This window comes from Phyllostomus hastatus, unplaced genomic scaffold (genome assembly GCF_019186645.2).
Source record: "Phyllostomus hastatus isolate PE091 unplaced genomic scaffold, TTU_PhHast_1.1 phas_contig_58, whole genome shotgun sequence".
NCBI classification, from domain to species: Eukaryota; Metazoa; Chordata; class Mammalia; order Chiroptera; family Phyllostomidae; genus Phyllostomus; species Phyllostomus hastatus.
The window spans coordinates 53,150,537-53,171,694 of record NW_025333916.1 but is presented as its reverse complement, the minus strand read 5'-3'; the positions used below and the strand labels follow the sequence as shown (position 1 = coordinate 53,171,694).

At 49.9% G+C, this 21,158-nt stretch overlaps 1 protein-coding gene across 8 annotated transcripts in view; it reads right to left on the bottom strand.

Moving 5' to 3' along the window:
• PDZD2 (PDZ domain containing 2) overlaps positions 1-21,158 on the bottom strand; it is a 325,503-nt gene that overhangs the window by 43,957 nt on the left and 260,388 nt on the right. For 7 of the 8 annotated variants that reach the window (XM_045847727.1, XM_045847729.1, XM_045847730.1 and 4 more), the window contains one exon: positions 2,597-2,708. In XM_045847727.1, the coding sequence (XP_045703683.1) occupies positions 2,597-2,708 (112 nt within the window). Of the gene's footprint in view, positions 1-2,596; positions 2,709-18,686; positions 18,824-21,158 lie in introns of those variants that run through there. The other variant, XM_045847734.1, reaches the window with a different exon arrangement.

Here is a 21,158-nt window from a genome sequence, read left to right as displayed (position 1 = left end):
TACATCTAGGAAGCTCCAGGCGGGGGAACAGGATTCCTTTCCAGATCCGCAGGAGGTAAAGGGGTGGGCAAGAAGAACTCTGTGTGGGAGGCAGATCTTTTTGTGGCACTGGATGAGTGACCGTTGGGATTCCCTTAACTTCGTGGGTCTCGTCCGTAAAATGAGGAACGTGACTGCTCTGGTTCCAAAGCTCCCTCACGTTTCCCCAGAGCGCTGTGGCCCTCCTCTGGGAACCGTTCATCAGGTGTCGATCAACTCTGCCAAGGCAGCTGACCCAAAGGTCTCCTCTGGGCTTCCAGTCCCAAATAGATGCAGGATTTAAATGCACGAGGCCTGTCCAGAAAAAGTCCAGCCACTGTAACCACAACAAAAACAGCTTGTGTGACATCGATGTAACCTGGCAGCCAAGAAGAGTGGGCTGGAATGCACAGGTGTGAACAATGACGACTTCATTGGACTAGTCAGCGGGGGTGCTGGACACCGTTGACGAGCATGTGTACTGTGTGGCCGTCACATTCAAAATGACTGAGTAAAGAAATCATTGAATCTGCATCAAATTTTGCATGAAGCTTGAACATTCCTCTGTGGAAACCATTCGGATGATTCAGAAGGCCGCGGCTATGGGCAGCTGTGATTGGCAGCTTCATCATGACAATGCGCCCACTCATGCATCATGTCTCATACAGAGTTTCTGGTGAAACATCAAATCACCCATGTAGCTCAGTGTACCTCCAGCCCAGATTCGGTGCCCTGCCACTTCTGGCTTTCCCCAAAATTAAAATCACCTTTGAAAGGGAAAAGATTCAGATCATTAATAAGATTCAGGAAAATATGATGGGGCAGCTGATGGCGACTGGGAGAACTGTGTGAGGTCCCAAGGTGCCTACTTTGAAGGGGACCGAGGCATCACTGTCCTCTGTACAGTGTTTCTTGTATCTTGTATCTTCTTCAGTACATGTCTCTGTTTTTCACATTACACGGCTGGGTACCTTCTGCAGAGACCTCGTATTTCTCTCGGCTGCTCCTCATGCCAACTCTCCTTAACCACCCTCCGGTCATCACGCTGTCTTGTCACAAACCCACCTTCCAGCATTTGCTCGGATATGTACTACCTAATTATCCTGAGTTACAAACACAAAGCAATCCATTTTGTTACTGAAGAAATGAAACTGATACAGTTTATGGCCTTGGACCTGCCACCTCACCTGAGAGTAACAGTCCAGGGCCAGGCGGGGTGGTGGGGGGCGTGGCTGGGGGACGTTCTTGGTTGCAGGCATAGATTCTGCCTCTCGCCACTGATGTGAGTAGCAGGAAGAGGAAACTTCCTTTTTTGGATGTTAACATACATGCTTTCTGCCAGCTGCTTTCATATAAGTTGATTATTATTATTTTTAAGAATCTGCTCAACCTTTCAAAGTCAGCATTATCACCTCCTTTTTCCACTCGAGGGAATGGAAGTTCACGGATGGTAAACAGTCGGCCCGAGGTGATAAGGTAAGACAAGGGCTGAGGGGTAACCTTGGTTCTGCCAAGCTCCCAAACCCTGCTACAGCTGAGTCTCCCACGGACAGGCAGCCGGGGCCAACTTCTGCATCAGGCCACGGACACAGTGCTGAGAGCCCACACCACTTTTAGCAGCTCACAAGCATTTTTTAATTTCTCAAATTCAGAAAAAAAAGAACATATTAGCAATGAATAGCCAATAACGAGTCCAGCTTGTAACTTTATACGAATGCAATCATGAAACATAATTTTAGTATTTTTTGTATCCTTACCCGAGGGTATGTTTATTGACTTTAGAGAGAGAGAGGAAGGAAGACAGAGAGAAACACTGACCAGTTGCCTCCTGTACATGCCCCAAGTGGGGATCGAACCTGCAGTCAGGGTATGTGTCCTGACTGGGAGTTGAACCCACGATGTTTTGGTGCATGGGACAGCACTCCAGCCAACTGACCCATCAGGCAACGGCAAGTATATTTTTGATAGAGGAAAGAACCTGGCAAAGCAAAAGTGCCTGGGATCCTCGGAAGCCCCTGGGTCCCAGCACACAGCCTCTGCTTCCAACACTAACCCCCTCTCTCGGGGCACAGGCCAGTCGCCGCAAGGCTGTGCCCAGGAAACATCAAATCTGTGTCTGTTCCAAAAGCTGCCACTCCATCCCATTCCTTGTCCCCCCCCAGCCCCCCCTCCATGAACTGAAATGCAGATTTGAAATTCACAAACAGCTCTTTGCCCCTCGTTCTGGTGGACCAAGGGCTTGGGGGAGAGGTACGTTTGCTGGGAAGACAGGCCATCCGAAATATCCCACACTGAAAGGGTCCCACTGAGGTAAACAAACGAAACACATGGGAAATTTAAATGTAAGCAGAGACGAACGGAGATGTCCACAGTCATTTCATTATGACTCGAAATATCCACCCGGGGAAGCCAGGCTCAATGTCGTTCTACACCTGAGACATGCACTATCTAAAGGAAAAACAGCTCTGAGGTTTTGAGGGGAAAAAGGAGGCCATCCTGCTCACGGTTTTGTACTCCCACTCCCGAGGCTGGAACCTTATTCTCAGAAAGATCGCGTCAGGCGGACAGTCCCACTTACCGGACAGACGACTCTTGAGCTTCATCTTCCCGCCGCCCTGTTTGGGGCTCTCCAGGTTTCCCTTGGCGTCCTCGGAGCCGCCCGGGTCGTGGGGCTCATCTGCCCCGGGGATCTGAAACGCAGACAGCGCAGAGCTGATGGGGAGGCCGGCGCAGTCCCTCCCGGGAAGTCCTCTCTAGGAGGAAGGAGCCGCACGCCAGGTACCACGTGAGAGATGAGGAGCAAAGCACAGCCCTGCCGATGATACCCTGGAACCGGTACCCGGGAACCTCGCGGGCAAGTCCTTCCCCCGCACACACTGCACCGCACCGCACCGCACAGCGCAGAACCCGGGAGGTTTCCAAGTTGTTTGTTTTTTTTTCAATCCTCACCCCAGGGCATGTTTATTGATTTTAGAGAGAGAGGAAGGGAGAGACAGAGGGAGAAAAACATCAGTGTGAGAGAGAAACATCAGCTGGTTGTCCCTCCTGTACATGCCCCGAGCAGGGGTCAGCCCCTCAACCCCACATATGCCCTGACCAGGAATCGAACCCCCATCCTTCTGATGTTCTGAATGATGCTCCAACCGACCCAGCCGCTCAACCAGGGCAGGTTCCCAAGTTTACAGAGCTCGAGGGGGTCTTTTCATTTCTTGAGAAAACTTGTCGGACAAGATCACCCATGTGGTCAGCGGCTACAAAGCCACAACTAGAGCCCAGGACTTTGGACGTGTGGGTCAGTGCTTTTTCTGATAGAGCAAGTTGCAACAAATAGTAGACCAGACATTTAAACTCAGTTCTAAGGTTCTTAAAATATAGTACAACTTTGATTTTGTGAAGGACAAACCACCACAGCCCTCGGGTCAACCAGGGGGTCCATGTGCTCTGCTCCCGAGTCCTGAGTAAGCGCCTCCCAGATCCCAGCCCTGCCCAGGCCACGGGGAGGCGTCCACACGAGCTCCCCTACCCATCTGTAGGCTGCTCGTCCACACTGCCAGACGGCTACAGGTGACGCAGAAGGATGACGCCCAGGCCCACTGGGTCTTCCTTCTGAGAAAAGCCAATCATGCTTAAAAAAAAAATCCACCAAAACTACATGTCTGAGAGAGGAGACTTATGCACTGGAGAGTGTTCATAGAGAATTTAGGGGGAAGACGTACATTTGCTCGTACAAAAGTTATGAGATACATCCAAACAGTGAGCCTTCCCCTGGGAAACTTCATTTTTTCTTTGAGGTTCATGGAGAAATAAAGCCATATGAATTAAAAGAGATAAGATTCACGTGGAGGACCAGATAGTTTAAAATGACAGACGATACCCTTTAACGTTTAGCAGTCATTGGACACTTATGTAACTATAAGGTAAAAAAAAAACCTCTGAATTTTAATGGATAATAAAAATTAGACATGGTATCTACAATTCAGTATCAAAACATATAAAGTAAGCAGTAAGAGTAACATCCCAGGTAAATCCCCTTTTAAGAGGTAATGGTTTATATATAAATTGTACGTAATACATAAGATTTGGAAGATTTGCCCTTTGCCCTCAAGTTCTTGCCCTCAAGTTCAAGCATGTTTCTGGATAAGAAACAGGAAAAATGGTCTGAGAAATGAGGAGATGTTGGCAAATTGAGGAAGGGGCTTTGGGAAAACAAATTAATCCTGACATATGAAACTAAGATAAATTTGCTGAATTCCTACCACAATGTCAGGGACTGGCAGGTCTCCAGGTTTAAATGATGAAGTAAAGGCAGGAATGGAATCCTGAAGGTGATTTCAGAGGTTCTCTGGAGAGCTGTCTTCTCAGCCCCGAACTGTGACACTGATTCACACACGCTGCAGAGGAACCCTCTCGGACACACGCCAGAGACCGGGGCACGGAGAGACATGCAGAGAGCCGTCATCCACAGAGGAGCCTCTCCTTCGCTTGGTTTAAAAACTTCGTGGGAAGGACCTGTCTCCAGACTGCAAACAGCAGCTCCGGGAGACTGAGTTACGTTCTGGTGCCTGCTAGTTACACCCCCGGCTGTGGCTGTCAGCCTACAGAGAAAGGTGGGCCCCAGGTTTACAAGTCACTACCTCCTCTGGTGCCTGTTTAGGGGGCAGCTTCTCACGCGGTGGCCAAGGCCCAAACCATCAGAAAGCCTGAGAGAAGCTCCTGTCAAGCGGGGGGAAGCCATCCCAGCCTACTGATTCTGGATGTAGACGTTTCCTCCGTCCAGTCTCTGCGCTATTTTTTTTTTTTTCAGCATAGCCCCAGGTTTTCATACATCAGAAATTTTGGAGATGACGTGAGCACTCACAGGAATAACCAAGAAGAAAAGTGGCCAGCCCATGGTTTCTCCACTCATTCCAGCCAAAGGGCTGTGACTTCCAATTTAGTCCCTGACTTCCAGCTTCGTGTACTGCTAGGGTATTTCCCGCCCCTCCATCCTAAGGTGCTTTTAAAGATTTTATTTATTTATTTTCAGAGAGAGGGGACGGGAGAAAGAGAGGGAGAGAAACATCAATGTGTAGTTGCCCCTTGTGTGCCCCCTACCTGGGACCTGGCCTGCAATCTAGGCATGTGACCTGACTGGGAATCGAACCAGCAACCCTTTGGTTCACAGGCTGGTACTCAATCCACTGAGCCACACCAGCTAGGGCTGCTTTTAAATGAATAACTTTGGATGATCAATACTGAACCCCGTGGCCCATGAGCTGCAGGCAGCACAGGATGGCTATGAATGCGGCCCAACACTAGATCATAAACTTAAAGCTTTTTTTGGCTCATTAGTTTTCGCTAGTGATTGTGTATTTAATGTGTGGCCCAAGGCAACTCTTCTTCATCCAGGGTGGTCCAGAGACGTCAAAGGGTTGGACGCCCCATCCCATTCCCCTCAGTTTTTCCCCCACTTGATTTTCACAGCAAACACGTGTCCCAAGGTAAACAATATCTCCATCTGTCAGATGAGGAAACAGAAGTGAGGCCCGTCAGTTTATAACCGAGACATATCCAGGATCTCGCGCTGACTGTGTGTGAAGAGCGTCGGCACAAAACGAGTGGTGTAGAGTTTTACAAGGGCACAGACGCCCTGTCAGCCTGAAGTCCCTGGGAGGCAAACACAAGTGCCTGAACTCTTCCTGATGTCCAGAGTCTGAGGGAGGCAGCTTAGAAGAAAGAATCGCAGCCTTAAAGAACAGTCTTTCTCGTGGTCCTCAGATACAACGAAGAATGAAATGAGATTTGGTTTCTATGATCTGTGTAATACGCAGAAAGATGCCTGACACCAAAGACACCTATGGTAGAGATGGTGCCTGCCACATCACTCCTGAAAGCCCGTGGCAAACTGGGAGTGGGCCCAGAGAGCTCTCACAGCGCTGCAGAAGGCACGCGGCACGGGCGCCCGCCGGCATAGGGCCCCGAATCTAAATGGAACCACCTCCTCTTGCAGCAGAGAACCCGTCTGCCCTGACTTCGGGTGGCTCGTGACTCAGTGAGCAGGAAGCAGGTTGCTTAGACACGTTAGTTCCAGATTAGTTCAGGAAGTAGCAACCCTGGAAGTGCAATTTTGATTACAATGAGCCTCTCTTGAGTTTTACGACCATTGTGTGAAAATGTTCCCATTCCAAGAAAGTCCCTGTGTTGTCATTTTTTTTCAGATTCGCAGAACAAATCAAACTGTTCTGGAAATGATGTCATTTTAGTTGCCCTAAAATGGAATGTGCAAAAAGTTCTTCTGGAGGGCCTTTGGTTCAGAGAAGCAGTTGATACAATCTATTATTCATCAGCAATTTCTAATTCATGTGTCATACAACAATGCCATTAGATTAATGGAATCTGATACAGCTTGCCAATTTCCCAGTGAGAGCCTCTCTGTGTGCATACTTTTCCACACCTGTAAGCTAGGAGACACTCTCTCCGTGAAGACGAAATCCTTGCTTCTGGTTTTAGAGCGAGGTGCTAGGGCAGAGTGGCGAAGAACCCAGCTGCCTGGGCGCGAATCTCAGCTGCATCATTTATTAGCAAAGTAGGCACACTTGCTGGCCTTCTTGAGCTTCGATGTTCCCCCATCTGAAAAATGAGGCTCGACTTAAGAATTAAGTGATACAGGCTTCTGATAAGAGATGGACAGATTTCCCTCTTGAAACCATACTAAAATGAGAGGGAAGAGATTTTTAAAACCGAAGACAGAATCCCACAAGGACAAAGAGAAGAGAAGACAGCAGCAAGGAAGTTCTAAAAGCCAGGACGTAGACCGATGTGTGGCCAGGGGTCCAAGCCGACGAAGTTGAACCCTAAACTGGCATCGCAGAAGGATTCAACTGAATCCTCCCCAGAGCAACTTGGCTTGTACACACGACTCAGTTGCCGAGAGAGGATCTCGGCGGAAGCAGTGGTAAAAGAAATGGCTGAAGGAGTTGAAGTTGATTGATGCGGGTACCTGGAGGAGATCTGATTTTGAGGGAGATCCCCGGGGTCAGGGATGACCCAGACAAGCCTGGTGTGCATCAGAGCCACGTACAGAGTTAATGAAAGCCCCGGCTTATGGACCTGGGACAGGACCCAGGACAGGACCCAGGGCTCTGTAATTCACCAGTGCCCTGGTCCAAACAGGAGCAGCCTCCAGAGCAGATGCGGGCTGAGCTGGAATCCCCTGTCCTCCCTGCCCTCCCCCTGAGCCCACTCCAGACACGGAGAGTGGCAGAGTGGGGCTCCGGCTGCACCCAGGCAGACCCCGGCCTGCGAATGAGAAGAGGTTGTTACCCTCAGGTTGCTCTCTATTCAGAATGCGGGTATTTAAGCAGCAACTCTGACCCACCCTCTGTACGGACTACAGACACACAAAGTGTACATAATGCAAGTCACAGGTACCATGGGTTGTGACACGTCTGTGCCTGTAATATATTAATAGCACACTGATGTCAGAAGTAGTTCTTTAGTTACATAACACAGGCACAAAAATACATACTTCTTGCGAGTTAAACTTACCTTGTAATTTATCTTATAGACTTATTATGAGGATTAAATAAGAATGCACGTGAGAATACCAGGAGAGTTCCTAATGTGTATCACGGGGGTACAGGGAAGGTTTAGTTAGAAAAACAAAAACAAAACCCCCCAACACCAAAAACCCGAATCTCTCTCCCTCCAAGGTGCCAGGGTGCCTCTGGATTCAGTGAGTATGTGGACTAGGATTACAGCCGTGGACTGCAGCACCTACTCCAACTCCACACCTACAGGAGGGACCAGGTTTAATTCACGGGTGAAGCCAAAGAAATGGGGACCCAAAGAGAATACGCCATCTTCTCGGAGTGAAGATGAGGAAGAAGGCTCCATGATGTTACTGCAAACCCGGCAGTTAAGAAGACAGTTTTATTTGGGACACTGGATTTTTAGCAATCAAGTCTGCACGGGACCCCCAGGGGGATCTGAGAACACACTCTGACCTGACAATCAGAGCAGAAGCGGTTCGAGAGAGGCCACGCAGGAGACCTGGTGACTTGCTGCGGGAACAGAGAGGCTTCCTCAGGAGGATGAGACCTCCGACGGCAGACTGGACACAGACGAAGGGGAGGGGGGTTTGTGACGTCCGGGGCAGAGCGATGTGTAAGGAGGAGAGAGAGATGTGACTACGTGTTCTCCAAGCAAGCATTGTAAAGTGGGGAGGCGCGTGGCTCTTCCTAGGTCGGGGGGGGGGGGGGGGGGGCTGACGGGGACCTGGAGAAACCCCGCTGAGGAAGAGAGGCAAAGCCACAGAGAACAGCGCAAGGACTTCCTGCAGGGGTCCCAGGCACGGAAGCTTGAGAGATGTGATTGACGAGCTGCATGCGAAGAGCCTGAGTAAGAGGATTTGGGACACCTATACTTGGAGGGATCAGATTTAAAGCAAAGGAGCAAGGAAGACCAGGAAGAATGAACAGAAAAAAAATTCCTGGGTAAATTTTAAAGGAATATAGTTATTTTTGTTGCCCCGATGGAAGCGGCCCGAGAAATGGGAGCCAGGTGGGACAATGACAGGCCCGCAGTGCACGTTGGTCTGATGGGGGACTATTTCCTGGGTGGACTTAGCCAAGTCAGAGGTGCTGGTGGTCAAGAGACGTTTGCACAGTGGATGCTTTAGTAAACAGAGGACTCATTCACTCCATCTTTTTCACAACGATGGGCCCCATGTGACAGAGTCTAGAATAGCATTTTGGAAAAAAATATCTGAGTCGGAAAGCAGAGGAACAGCGGAAGTAAAAAAAAAAAAAAAGGCACCCAGACGCAGCAAGCAGGGCTACGGAAGCAGAAAGTGGTCCATTTAAGTAGCAGGTTAACCAGAAACTCAAAGTGAGTCTTCCCAAAAGGAGACAGATAAGAAACACCAGAGGCATGTCCAACTACTGCCCAAAAATACATAGCAGAAAGCTGTGCTACTCAACCCCTGGAACATTCAAAACCTGAGGAAGGACTTGCCCAGGGGCGGGGGGCAGAGGCACTAGCCTCGCTAGCGCACCAGGGGTGTAAGCTTCAGCATCATCAACAGCAGGTCTGGTTCATGGATCTGCAGAGGGTGTGTTTCAAGCTGAATGGGGGGAGCGAGAGATGCAGTGGTCTCTAGTCTAAGCACTTCTTTGTCAAGAGGCAGTGGAAATGGAAAGTCTGAGAATGAGGGAGCTCTGTCAGAGATACAATTAACACCCAGCGTGGCACACCAGGGTGCCCTATGCTTTTATCTCAAAGTGTGAATGCAAATCAAGAAGCTCTTGACCCTGTCTGGGTAGCTCAGTTGGTTAGAGTACTGTCCCAATACACCAAGGTAATGGGTTTGATCCCCAGTCAAGACACATACAAGAATCAACCAATGAATGCATAAATAAGTGGAACTCAAATTGATGTTTCTCTTTCTCTCACTAAAAGTCAATTTTAAAAAGTTTTCTAAAAGAAGCTCTTGACTACAAACAAAAGGCACTGTAAGTAGGACCAGATGGATTCTCCCACCCAGATTGGGAAGATTCCTGCAAGTTGAGTTTAAGTTCACAGTCACGCACTCCAAACAACTGCTACAGACTGACTGGCATCTTCAAGAGAAGCCAAGAATATTTTCATCATCAACCGTCCTTCACTTGACAGTACTGCGTCTCTGCTATGGCCTTTCGGGAGACATTTCTCCACGGGGCTCTCCCATTTCTGTGTCTTGTGGACAGAGGCACAGGCTGTTTTTTCTGTGGATTATCTACCCCTTCAAGGATGTTTGTAGAGTGAACAGCCTTGACAGGTAGAGACAGTGTCTCAAGAGAAAGCAGCAGATTTGTATACTGTCCAGGAGAAAAAAGATAATGCCTCTCTCTGGAGCAAAGAGCAATCAGGTTTGCTTCCAGCTCGCCATAAAAGATTCAGGTCATCTATACTCAGGGTTCCTTAGCTGGGATACAAACCCACTGCATGCGCATCCACCCGAGGCCCTCTGCATCGTTTCCAGAGGACTTGTGTGTATGTGGGCGGGAATGGGGGGTGGTGCAGGGGACAGTCATGCAAACATGAAGCTCTAAACTGGGATTAAGTCTTAAAAATTTTTTTTAATTTTTATTTTTTTAAAGACTTTATTTCTTTATCTTTAGGGAAATGGAGGGAGAAAGAGTGGGAAACATCAATGTGTGGTTGCCTCTCGCATGCCCCCAACTGGGGGCCTGGCCTGTAACCCAGGGATGTGCCCTGACTGGGAATTGAACCCGCAGCCCTTTGGTTCACAGGCTGGTGCTCAATCCACTGAGCCACACCAGCCAGGAGGAATGGAATCTTAAACTGGGACTGGAGAAAGCCCAAAAGTGCTGTGCCAGAGTAACAAAGTCATTTGTCTCTGACCCAGGAATCCCATGTCTTCTGCCAGTGTCCATTAATCTGTAGTGTAAAATTCCAGACTTTTTACTATTCTTAACATGGTTTCTGGCAAAATTAAATAAAGTCCTGGGAACAAAACTTTGCCTGGGACCACTGTCCAGGGGCTGGGGATGGGCTCATTTGCCTGCTGACGTGGGCAATGTTTTGATACCAATGTGGGTCTCTTTACTCTTTCTTCACTTCTGTTTCACTAACAAGAGACCTGCTGTTGAAAAAATGCAACTTTCCTGGGGCTGAAAGGGCCGTGTTTGTTTCAGCGGAAGGCAGCCCAGGCTAGATAGACACAGATGCCGAAAAGCACCACCTCCCCCGGCACCCGACATCAGGAATCTCCTTGGTCAGTAAGCCGGTCTGAGAAAGACAAGCACCACAGGATTTCACTTACATGTGGAATCTAAAGAACAAAATAAATGAAAAAAATAAAACAAAACAGAACAACCCCAAATTGAAACAGACTCATAGGTAGAGAGAGAGAAAACAGGGGGCTACCAGGGGGAGGAACTGGAGGGCTGGGTGAGAGAGGGGAAGGGGCCGAGGAGCACAGGTCGGCAGTCACAGGACAGGCACAGGGGAGGAAGGAAAGCACGGGAAATACAGTCAGTGACACCGTGACGACCAGCTGGGGCCAGGTGGAGAACTGGAAATACTGAGGGGAACACTGAGGTAGGTGATTGTCCAACCACCAAACTGTCCACCCAAACCCAATACAGCATAAAATTAAAAAAAAAAAAAGAATTTCCTTAGTTAGGATGGAGCAAAATAAGAAACAGGAGAGACGGAAGGAGGCTGTGCAGTGCTCTGGTTTTTAACTCAAAAGATCAAGGAAATTTAAGTTCGGATGTTAATTACTTCAGGTTTTAATGTCTTCGGATTATCATGTGCAAGGGGATTTGGATGGTTGGCATTTTAATGATCCGAATATCATTATGTTGACATTTTCGTCTCATTGCAAAACCTCTGAAAAGCCGCACTGGACAAGGTGGCTAGAAATAATTCTGGATGAGAAACAGCATGGAAATTGAGTTTTAGCTCCTGGCACATTTTCGCCTTCTCGGGGCGGGGAGCAAATATCATCGTTTACCATGAGACAGGCCTCTCTGGGCCAAGCTGGAAGCCTGGCACTCAGAAAGGCGCTGTGACTGCTGTCCGGAGCCTTTCTGAGATCTCCGTGAACGCGCCGTGACTAACGGAGGGTCGCGCTCCTGAGCAGCATCTGTCTTTCTCAGCTAACTTTGGAAGCCCCACAAACAGCCCCTGCGAAGTGTGGCTTTTATATCCCGCCGTTTCCATTGCGCAAGCACATCTGATCCCAAGGAAAACAGCAGGAGGACTGGGCTGCACCCAGTTCCTGCCATGTTTTTATGGCTCCCAGTACGTGACAAAAAAAAAAAAAAATCTGCAGATGTGACAGAAGATATCCAGGCTCCAAATCCCTGGGAAGCTGTGTTGGCTCTTTCCCCTGGTCAGTTTCTGCAGGACAGTGGAGCCTGGAGACTTCCCTTTCACGCTTCAGTCTCACTGAGATCGTTTTTAGGCTGCCGAGGGACGCTTGCTTTCCAAATCTCTGGGGCAGATGTTTGAGTGATTGAAGGAGCAGCGGAGGCCAGGGCTGGGAATAAATAACCATTCAGAAAAAGGGAATGAGAACAACCATAAATCAGCCCCAAAGTAGCAAGAAGCCTGAGAGCTGACTGCAGAAATTCAAACACAAATCTACTGCAACACTAGACTCATTGCTTTCCAACAAAGAGGGTAACTCAGGACTGAAGAGGAAAACAGTGAAACTGAGGAGTGGAGCTGGCCAAATGCCAGCGTGCTTCTGGGAGAACCAGAGCTGGGAGGCAGCTGGGCGAAGCAGCAGCTGATGTGGACAGAGGCGCTGGGCTGCGGCTCAGCCGATGAAATAACATTGTCCTTGTTCTAACCAAGCCCGTTTCCGGTTTCCTCCCATTTATCATCCCCAAGCAATCTGAGCCCACTTTGTTGGTGAGCTGGATGATTTTTATGCATGCAAATCAAATAGCTCTCTTGGTCCCTTAGAAGGCCGAGGCAAATACATCCTCCTTTAAGGAGACAGGCATGTGATCACTCCTAGGTGCATGTTAGCCCCGCCTGGGGTAGATCTGTATCTGTCACCTTCCCAAGGAGAGGTCAGTGTCCTCAAGTCATTCTTGGCTCAGTTCTTCAAAAACGTAACAGCAGATGCAGGTGGCAAAGAGGGAGAGCCTGTCCCTCCTTGGTATTGATTTCAAACGGAAGCCAAGACAGACACCTCTATAAAGCAGGAATCGCTCACTCTTGCTACATTCCCATGGCCCACTGGGTGAGAACGGTGCAGGGCCTGGATCTGTTTCTCCTGGGTCTGTGGGCTGGTCATTAAGCGCAGACCTCTGGGCCACTGGTCAGCAGGAGCCGGCTGCCTGCTCTCGCCGGACATATTTCTGGGAGCAGGACTGTGTGTGCTGCACTCTCCAGGCCAGAGGGATGAAGCTGGGGTATGTGTGTGTGTATTTGTTTGTGTGGGAAAATCTCAAGATACATAGAAAGTTGCGGGGTGGGTGGGTTTGGGCTATCAAAAAGGCATGCAATAGAGACTGAAGAAGTACACGGAAGGAATGAATGGCAGGAAAGAAAACACGGGCTGAATCGCCAGAGGTGGTCCGACACAGCAGCTGAGTCGAATCCAATTGAGCAGCAACGGTAAACACAAGCCAGATCCTTCCAGGGCCCTTCCCCCGACGTGAACGGTTTAGAGGGAGTTTTCTGTGACTGCACGGCTGACTGTTACAGAAAGGGATTGTTTTACCGGGGCATTCCACACAGGCAGGTTTTGGATGCCGAGGAACCGGTCCTGTTGAAGATGCTGTGATGAAATTTTGGTCTGGCACGTTCCAGGCAGGACCCTAGGGCCTTCTGCCGCCTTTCCCAGACCCCCCGAGAGCTGCTCTGCGTTCTGTGTTTTCCGGGAGCGGTGCTGAGTGTGCGCTGACTTGCTGACAGATATTCCTAAGGGCATGCGCTCCTTGCAGAACTGGACTGGACAGCTGAGCCACGCTCTGCGGAGACCACCTGGCAAGCAGCACGCGGAAGCTGTCCCGGCTCACCCGTGATCCTCTACAGCAGGGTGGGCAAAGCGCTGCCTGGGGCCCCACAGGGCCCCACACCTGTTTTTGTAAAGTTTTACTAGAACAGTCGTGGCCATGAGCTCCCTTGTGGCCTGGGGCTGCTTTTGCACTATGAAGCCACCTAGGGCTGTCGCCATGGACACTGTTGGGCCAGCAGAGCCTCACATGTTTATGATCTGAACTTCACCATTGCCAACCTCTCGCTTCTAGGAATAGCTCATACCCGAGCCTACCCGTCCCTATGCAAAGTCACTGTGAACAAACTTGAGAACTTTTAGGAAACACAGGATGCTGAAGGGAAGGCACGGACAAGTACAGACACCTTAAGGAAGCTGCTACCGGAGGCAAGGCTTAGTGGCCCACCGAGGTACGTATCTCCTCTAAAAACAACTCCGCCGTCCAGGCTGTGGGAATGAACTTGACCTCATCACTCAGTGTAAAAACCATCAGTGAGTCACAGCACTTGTAAACTAAGTCATAATTCCTCAGTCCGGAACTAAAAGCATGGGCTGAGCCTTTGTGTTTAATAGGCTGTTTGTTAATCCTTAAACAGGCTTTAACATTTTCTGCTGGTGGATCACCGTGCCTGTTGTTTCTCTGCTCTAGAATGTCACCCCTTTTTGAGGGTGTTTTCATGGAAATCCTATGAAACAGTCAAATACCACCCATCCACTGAACACTCCCTGATCCCTGGAAGAAATCAGACATCCCTCTTTTAGGCCATATACAGCACATGGCTGCTAGGGATTTATTATACAGAAGAGGGGAATATGAAAATACAGAAAAACCTATCATTCGTTATGGAATATAATAAATACTGTAAGAGAGGAAGATTGTGTTGTATCTTTGTATCCCCCCAGAGCGGCCAGCTCAGATGGGTGGCAAAGTCCAGCTGGCTCAGGCCAGTGCTGATTCACACTAGGTCTCGGATGTGGGCACCTGAATGCCATGTTATCAACTTCTGAGGTTGCATCTGGTATCAGTGGGAAAAGTGTTAGGAAGAGTTAGAAATGTTTGCTCTGGGAGGTAAAGAGGTGATGTGTCCGTGTGCATGTGTGTGTGTGTGAGAGAGAGAGAGAGGGAGAAATATGTGCAGGCCACCTATTTGCCACCACTAGCTTAGGAGACAATTCCACAAATATTTATTAACATATCTGTTTCTAGGGGAAATCAATTGGACACAGCTTTACTAGCACATTTTGGAAACATCTGTCTTACCTGCTTATTATAAGTCAGGGGTATCTTTCTGATTTTTAAGAGCTATAATGTGACAAACAGACAAATGAGACTGGCGGTCGGAGAAAGCAGAGCCCACGGAGGCGGGAGTCGTTAGCAAAGTCTCCGAGGAACGAGGGCCCTCAGAATCTTGAGGGTCAGGGGTGGGAGGAAGGTTCTTCCTGGTGAAGAAACCAGAGCAAGAACCAGGGGAAGAGGTGCGGCTCACCTTGTCTGCAAATGTCGTTCGCTACGTCAGTAACTTACGTAAGACAAGCTGGGCAAGCAAAAACCAAACAAGCAGCAAACAAAACCCTGGGCGAACAAAACACGTGGGTGGGGAGAATTCTGTTCATTGTAAACAGCTCTACTTCTACGGAAAATCTCTGCCCTGGATTCCACAGGGCAGCTTCTACTCTTCCATTCTGCTCTGTTTTTATGTCACGGCCAGGCCTTACTGTGGTGGCAGAGATGTGGGGAAAGGAGAAAGACACCCCAGAACTCCGAACCCCCTACTGCTCACAGAGTCTTCAACTGAGGCTTCTGCCCCGTTTCCTTCCACCCACGCACTGCCTGTCCATCTGAGTGACCTAGGCACTGCCAAAGGGCGACTTCATCATTCGCCTTCAACAACAAACACAGGAACTGGAATGGACACCAAGTGGAGATACCCTGTTTCTCTTAAGAGAAAGAATCTGATCATGTGTATCAGCCCCATGTCTATGCCAAGTCTCAAAAGACAGGGATCTCAGGGATTCCTGTCACCTCCCAGACTGAGCGAAGCTCGTGAACAAGCACGACGCGTCACCCCCGACAGAGGGCACGCACTGTCCTGTCTGCTTTCCCCGTGTGACGGCCACCCCTCGGTCTACGGCAGAAGAAATTTCTATTTCACTTTCATTTCTGAACTGCCACTTCCCCTCAAGTCAATATATGCTACTTAACATTTCAATGGGAGAACCAGGGATTTGAACGCCCCCAAACCACTTAAAACTAAGCTCCTGGGGGTGATATTTATCAGAGGAACAACTGCAGGAAGGGGCGGAGCTGAGGGGCACCTTGGCACGCTGAACGGGCAGGAAATAACCTACTTGGAGAGAGAAGTTCCCTTCATGACTTCTACAGTATTATTTTCATAAAGAAAACAGATTTGAGGGCAAAGACACTTTATTACATGCTCTCGTAGCCCATACTTGATTCTCACGGAAACCTGAAGGGATTTTTCAAATCCAAACGACGACCGTAAAGTTGACTGCTCACGGAGGGGACCTCTTTACCTGCATTTCCCATTGCTCTGAGCTGGGTTGCAATCTTAGTGGCTGGTGCAGCCAGCGGGCACGCCCAACACAGATTCATAAGCTATAATCCGATACTCCCAGATTAATGCATACACACCCTGGAAAGCACAAAAGCACCTAAAATGAGCTAGGCGTCTACTTAAGTGCTAATACTGTCCTCCCACAATCCAGGGGGCCAGCTGGCTCCCCTCCCCCCACCCACTGTGCTCACCCCACCCACCCACTGTGCTCGGGAGACCCCGGCGGTACGAGGCTGAGGAATATCTGCTTGTCTACGCAGAACACGAGTTGTCTGCTTCCCTGCGAACCGCAAACTGCTCGGTGGAAATGCAACGCAGAGCCAGGTAGCAGGTTGGAACAGGCCCCGGAAAATGCGCCCCGGGAGGAAGCCTGATGCAAACTTCAGCAGTTTTCTGGGCAGTTCACCCAGGCCAAATAATTATTCTTATCTCATGTGCCACCCCTCCCCGCCACACACTCATTTAAGTAATCACTTCATCTCCTTTAAGTATGAAATCAAACCAAAGCAAACAAAACCCACCCCCACATGGAAATCTTGTTTTCTTAGGCCAGCAGTAATCACGGCCTGGTTTTTCTTATCTCGCTCTGGCAATTCTGCCCCGAGTGTTAAACCAGGTCTTCTCTGTGGCCGTGCCAGCGGACGTGGGGCTTAAGGAATGTCCGTGTGAACTAGGACCTACTTGGGGAGGTCCAGGGCTGTGAGGGGAAAGAGAGGGCAGCTCCCAGTTGGGGGCAGTGGAGAGAAAAAAGTACAACTCAGGGAATTTGGGGTCAGTGTGTGTGGCTGCTTGCCTCAGGCTGGTGCCCACCCAGGATGCTTTTGAAAAGACACTCCTGGGCACCCTCCCCCGCCAAACACTCAGACCTGCCAGATGGGTCCCTCCAGTGGGACCCCTGGAGATGCGAGGACCAGCTAAACCATGTGAATGCTTTTTTTGGTGTGTTCACCTTTCCTTTCCTTTCTCTTTTTTGCTTTTCCCTTGTAGCTGGCGTGAGTGAGCCATAAGGTGACTCGTCCAGGGAGCAAGCCTGCTACCAGTGGAACTCAGCGGGCTTCTTTCCCACCCTGGATTTCTAGCTCATAAAATGCAAGGTGTGGACCAGCTAATCCCCACGGTTCCCTGGAGCTCTGATACTTCAGGTCAATTAGCCCGAACCTGCATCTCCGAGGCTGGCGGTCCGGGGTCCTTGCCCCGGTGGCTTCTCGTCTGGTCTTCTCACTCGAGTTTTGCTTCATTGCCGTCCTGGGGGCGATCAGTTGTTGCTGTTATTGTTGATTTCTTAAAAATCAAGGCCTACATTCCCTGTGTAGTTACTTTTGGCTTTCAAATCTTCACCCAACAAAACATATGAAATCCATTCATTTTTTTAACGAGCTGCTGCCGCAAATGTCCTGTTTTCAAGGAAGAGACACTGTGTCCTCCCAGGTCCTATCCTTGGAAAAACTGTCTCAACATCACTGATCTGTGAGTCTCAGGGGGCAACTCCCGGAAGGGAGAGGCAGACCGACTTCCTGGTTTTCAGGCACAAATAATACGCACCTACTAGGTGCCCTGCCCGTTACAGAGTCCTGGTGTGCTGGGGGAGACAGGTAAGTCAGTGGGAGGTAACCGAGTCTTAGATGAGGAGTCTGTGGGTGCATGAGGAGGGAAAGAAGTTCCAACAACCCTCTACCTGTCTGCCCGCCTGTCCACCCACCCACCCTACAATCCCTGCTGAGCACCTGGGATACCTGAGCGAGCAAACCTGACGTGGGTGCTGTGCCCACGGATCCTCTGCTAATAGGGAAAGAGGACGTTCACCAAACTGCCACATGAATACAAGTTATAATCTGTGCTAAGAGTCGTGGATGAAAATGCAGGGCGTAACGCATGCTGGGGCCCAGGGATGAGGGATGTGTGTATCTGGGAAGACTTCCTAGAAGAGGTGAATCCTAGATGAGGAGGAAGGGTAAACCCAGGGAGAAGGGTAGACTGTTCCTGACCCCAGAGAATGAGGACATCCCTAAGCAGTAGCCGCCGCTGCCTGGTGCTTAAAGGGACCCTCGGAGCCCACTGCTGCCCGTGAGCAGCCTGTCTGACCACCCTCCCCTCGAGGCCTGCTGGAAAGAGCATTCACTCCACTTGCAGAAAGTTTGGGGAGCCCCGTACCAGTGTCTCTGCAGTAACGGCTTCCCACCGGGAAGATCCGACTGTCGGTCAGACGCTGGATCTTCCCGCTTTAACACTAATCACAAGCTCACCCTCCTGATGCTCCCTCTTCTTTGCATTAAGCGCTAAGATCAAGTCACCTGAAAACCTAGCTCAGGTCCCTGAGTCCCGTGCAGGGCAGCTGGACTCAATCAGAAACGATACTTTCAGATGCTGCAACACAAGTTCTCAGCATCCAGACATTTTTGGAAACATGTAGAGCGAACCCTTGATGACTTTTTTGATCCAAATGAAAACACCAGAGTGCCTCTCCTGCTTTCTGTATCTGGATAGGCGTCCACCCCAGAGGATGCCGCTCCCAGACCACTGCTGTCCAGGCCCCAACACCCCTGCACCACTCCCCCAGCAAACACAGACTCAACCACCGACGTCAGACTTACAGAGTCGTGAGACCCAGCTCAGCGCTTCTTTCCTTTGCAGAGACGAGGTCCTTTATTCCTGCTTAAACCCTAACCGCCCCGAAGTTCTCCAAGATTTCCCCAACCTAGGGATTCCAAAAATGTCAGGACTGCTTCCCTGATGTCACGGGAAGCGGAGACAGGCCCGCTGATGGATGTGCTGAGCAAACTCTTCCCAGCGGAGCTGTGACAATTGCAGATTTGGCGACCAACACCAGTACTTCCATTTTTTTTTTTTTGGTTAAAAATACAAAAAAGGAGACAGGCTCTTAATGACTTAAGAGGTTCTCACCCATTTCACACCCTGTTGCATTGAAACTCCCCTTCATCTCTTCATTTGAAAAAGAGCTACTCTCTCAAAAGGCCAGAAGGTGGATATTTTTTTTTTCCTGAAAAATCTCATTAAAAAAAGAACTGTAATTATTTACACTTGAGAAAGGATACACACTTTTTTGAACAGCCTATAAGAACACATGTGCCCTTCATTTTACTGGAAGGCCCTGAAACTCTCAAACATTAGCTAACGTCCACACTACCTGGAAGGAAATTAAAACAATTTTGGGCACCGTCCCCCGAGTTTCTGATTCAGCAGGTCTGGGGTGGGTCCCGAGAATGTGCTGCTGCTGTTGTTTTTTGATGTATCTTCTTTTAAAAATTCGAATACCATTCTGATCACCCAGGGTCCATACCATTCAAATAATAAACCAAAAAAGAAACAGATGTGAAAGACTGGTCCTCAAACACTGCAGCCAACGACGCCCCGCGTGCTGGGATCCGGCTGATGGAGAACCACGCCCACTCCTCAGTGGCCGGTGAACCGCTGGGCGGAGCTTCACCCACTGGGGGCTGGTTCGACTCTACACTATGGGCGTGAGCACGATCGGCTGTATTTTTCCAAGCACTGAAGAGCTGCAGGGATCTCAGCGGGGGTTTGAGGAAGCAGGTCAGCCTTGGCATAGCGCCAGGATGCGGCCAGCCGGGGGCCTGAGTGCGACACGGCCGCGTTCACCAGTGCCCGTCCTGTTCTACAAGGCTGCGGACGGATCCGGCCACGATTCTAGGGTGGTAGGTCTGTGGCCTCCAACAGCCAGCCGAACGTCACTGCCCCACCCTCACCCCCTGTAAGGCGAAGATTTGTATTTTTAACGAGTTTCTGGGGAATGCTGATGCTGGAGATCCGGGGACCCACTTTGAGACCCACTGCTCTGCAGCGAGCTTTATGAGCAAGACGTATACTGAGTATGTGCTCATCACAAGGAGCATCACTGGATACCGGGGGCCCCGGAGAGGCACCCTAACTTCAAAAGTTTGAGGCCCTGGCTGCGTAGCTCAGTGGATTGAGCGCAGGCTGCGAACCAAAGTGTCGCAGGTTCGATTCCCAGTCAGGGTACATGCCTGGGTTGCAGGCCATGACCCCCAGCAACCGCACATTGATGTCTCTCTCTCTCTCTCTCTTTCTCCCTCCCTTCCCTCTCTAAAAATAAATAAATAAAATCTTTAAAAACTTTCAAAAGTTTGAAAGCCTTAAGTAGTTTCTTTCTTTCCTCAGAGAAATAAGTGGCAACAAATAAATAGAAAACAGCTAAATGCCAGGGGAGCCGTGATGAGCAGATTTGGGGGGGAGGTGATCACAGGTGCTTCGAGGGGGGAGCATCAAGGGTAACTTGTAACTTGATCTAGTCTTTGAGAGCAAGGTCCTGCTTAGGTAACCAGGGAGAAGAGCACACGTGTAACATCTCCAAGTGAAACCACCTCCATTCCTTTCAATGTCACCTCCATGGTTGACCTGGGGATCCTGGCACGCAGCAACAGAACGACGGCTCGCTCTCCCCCCGTGGGCTCGTGCCCCCCGTGGGCTCACACGCTCAGCGGCACCACCCCAGCAGGGCTCCACGTGTGCAAACCCTGCAGCGGAGCTGAGCCCACCCCCCTCAACTGGCCACAAGGACCAGAAGGGAATCGCTGTCCTTTATTCTCCAATCAGCCACAAGGTCAGAGCTCCAAGTGCTGCTCTGCCCCACAGTGAGGCCACCTAACTGGTGGAAGAGACAGGGCCCGATGAAGAGGGGCCCAGGCAGGGCAAGTGTGGGGGGCAAGGAGAGGGAAGCAGAAGGGTCAGAGGCTGGGGACCCGGGCTTGTACCTCAAGGATGTAAGGACCAGCTGAGTTTCTAGTCCTCCAGGGAAGGGCCAGAGGTGGTGAAGGAATGGCAGGAGATCACAGGAGGATCCCTCCCCTTCCTCCCATCTCCCTACTATTTTCCAGGCATTGTACTGTCCTAGCGGTAGAGAAGTGCTTAGGCACCATGGTCTTTGCCCTTGAAATGTTTCTATCTAATGAGGAAGACGGAACAGTAAACAGATCATTCATCAAGACAAGATGGTAAATGCTACGACAGAAATCACCTCACAACACTATCCAAGCGCAGAGCACAGAGCAGAGAACTCGCGTGTC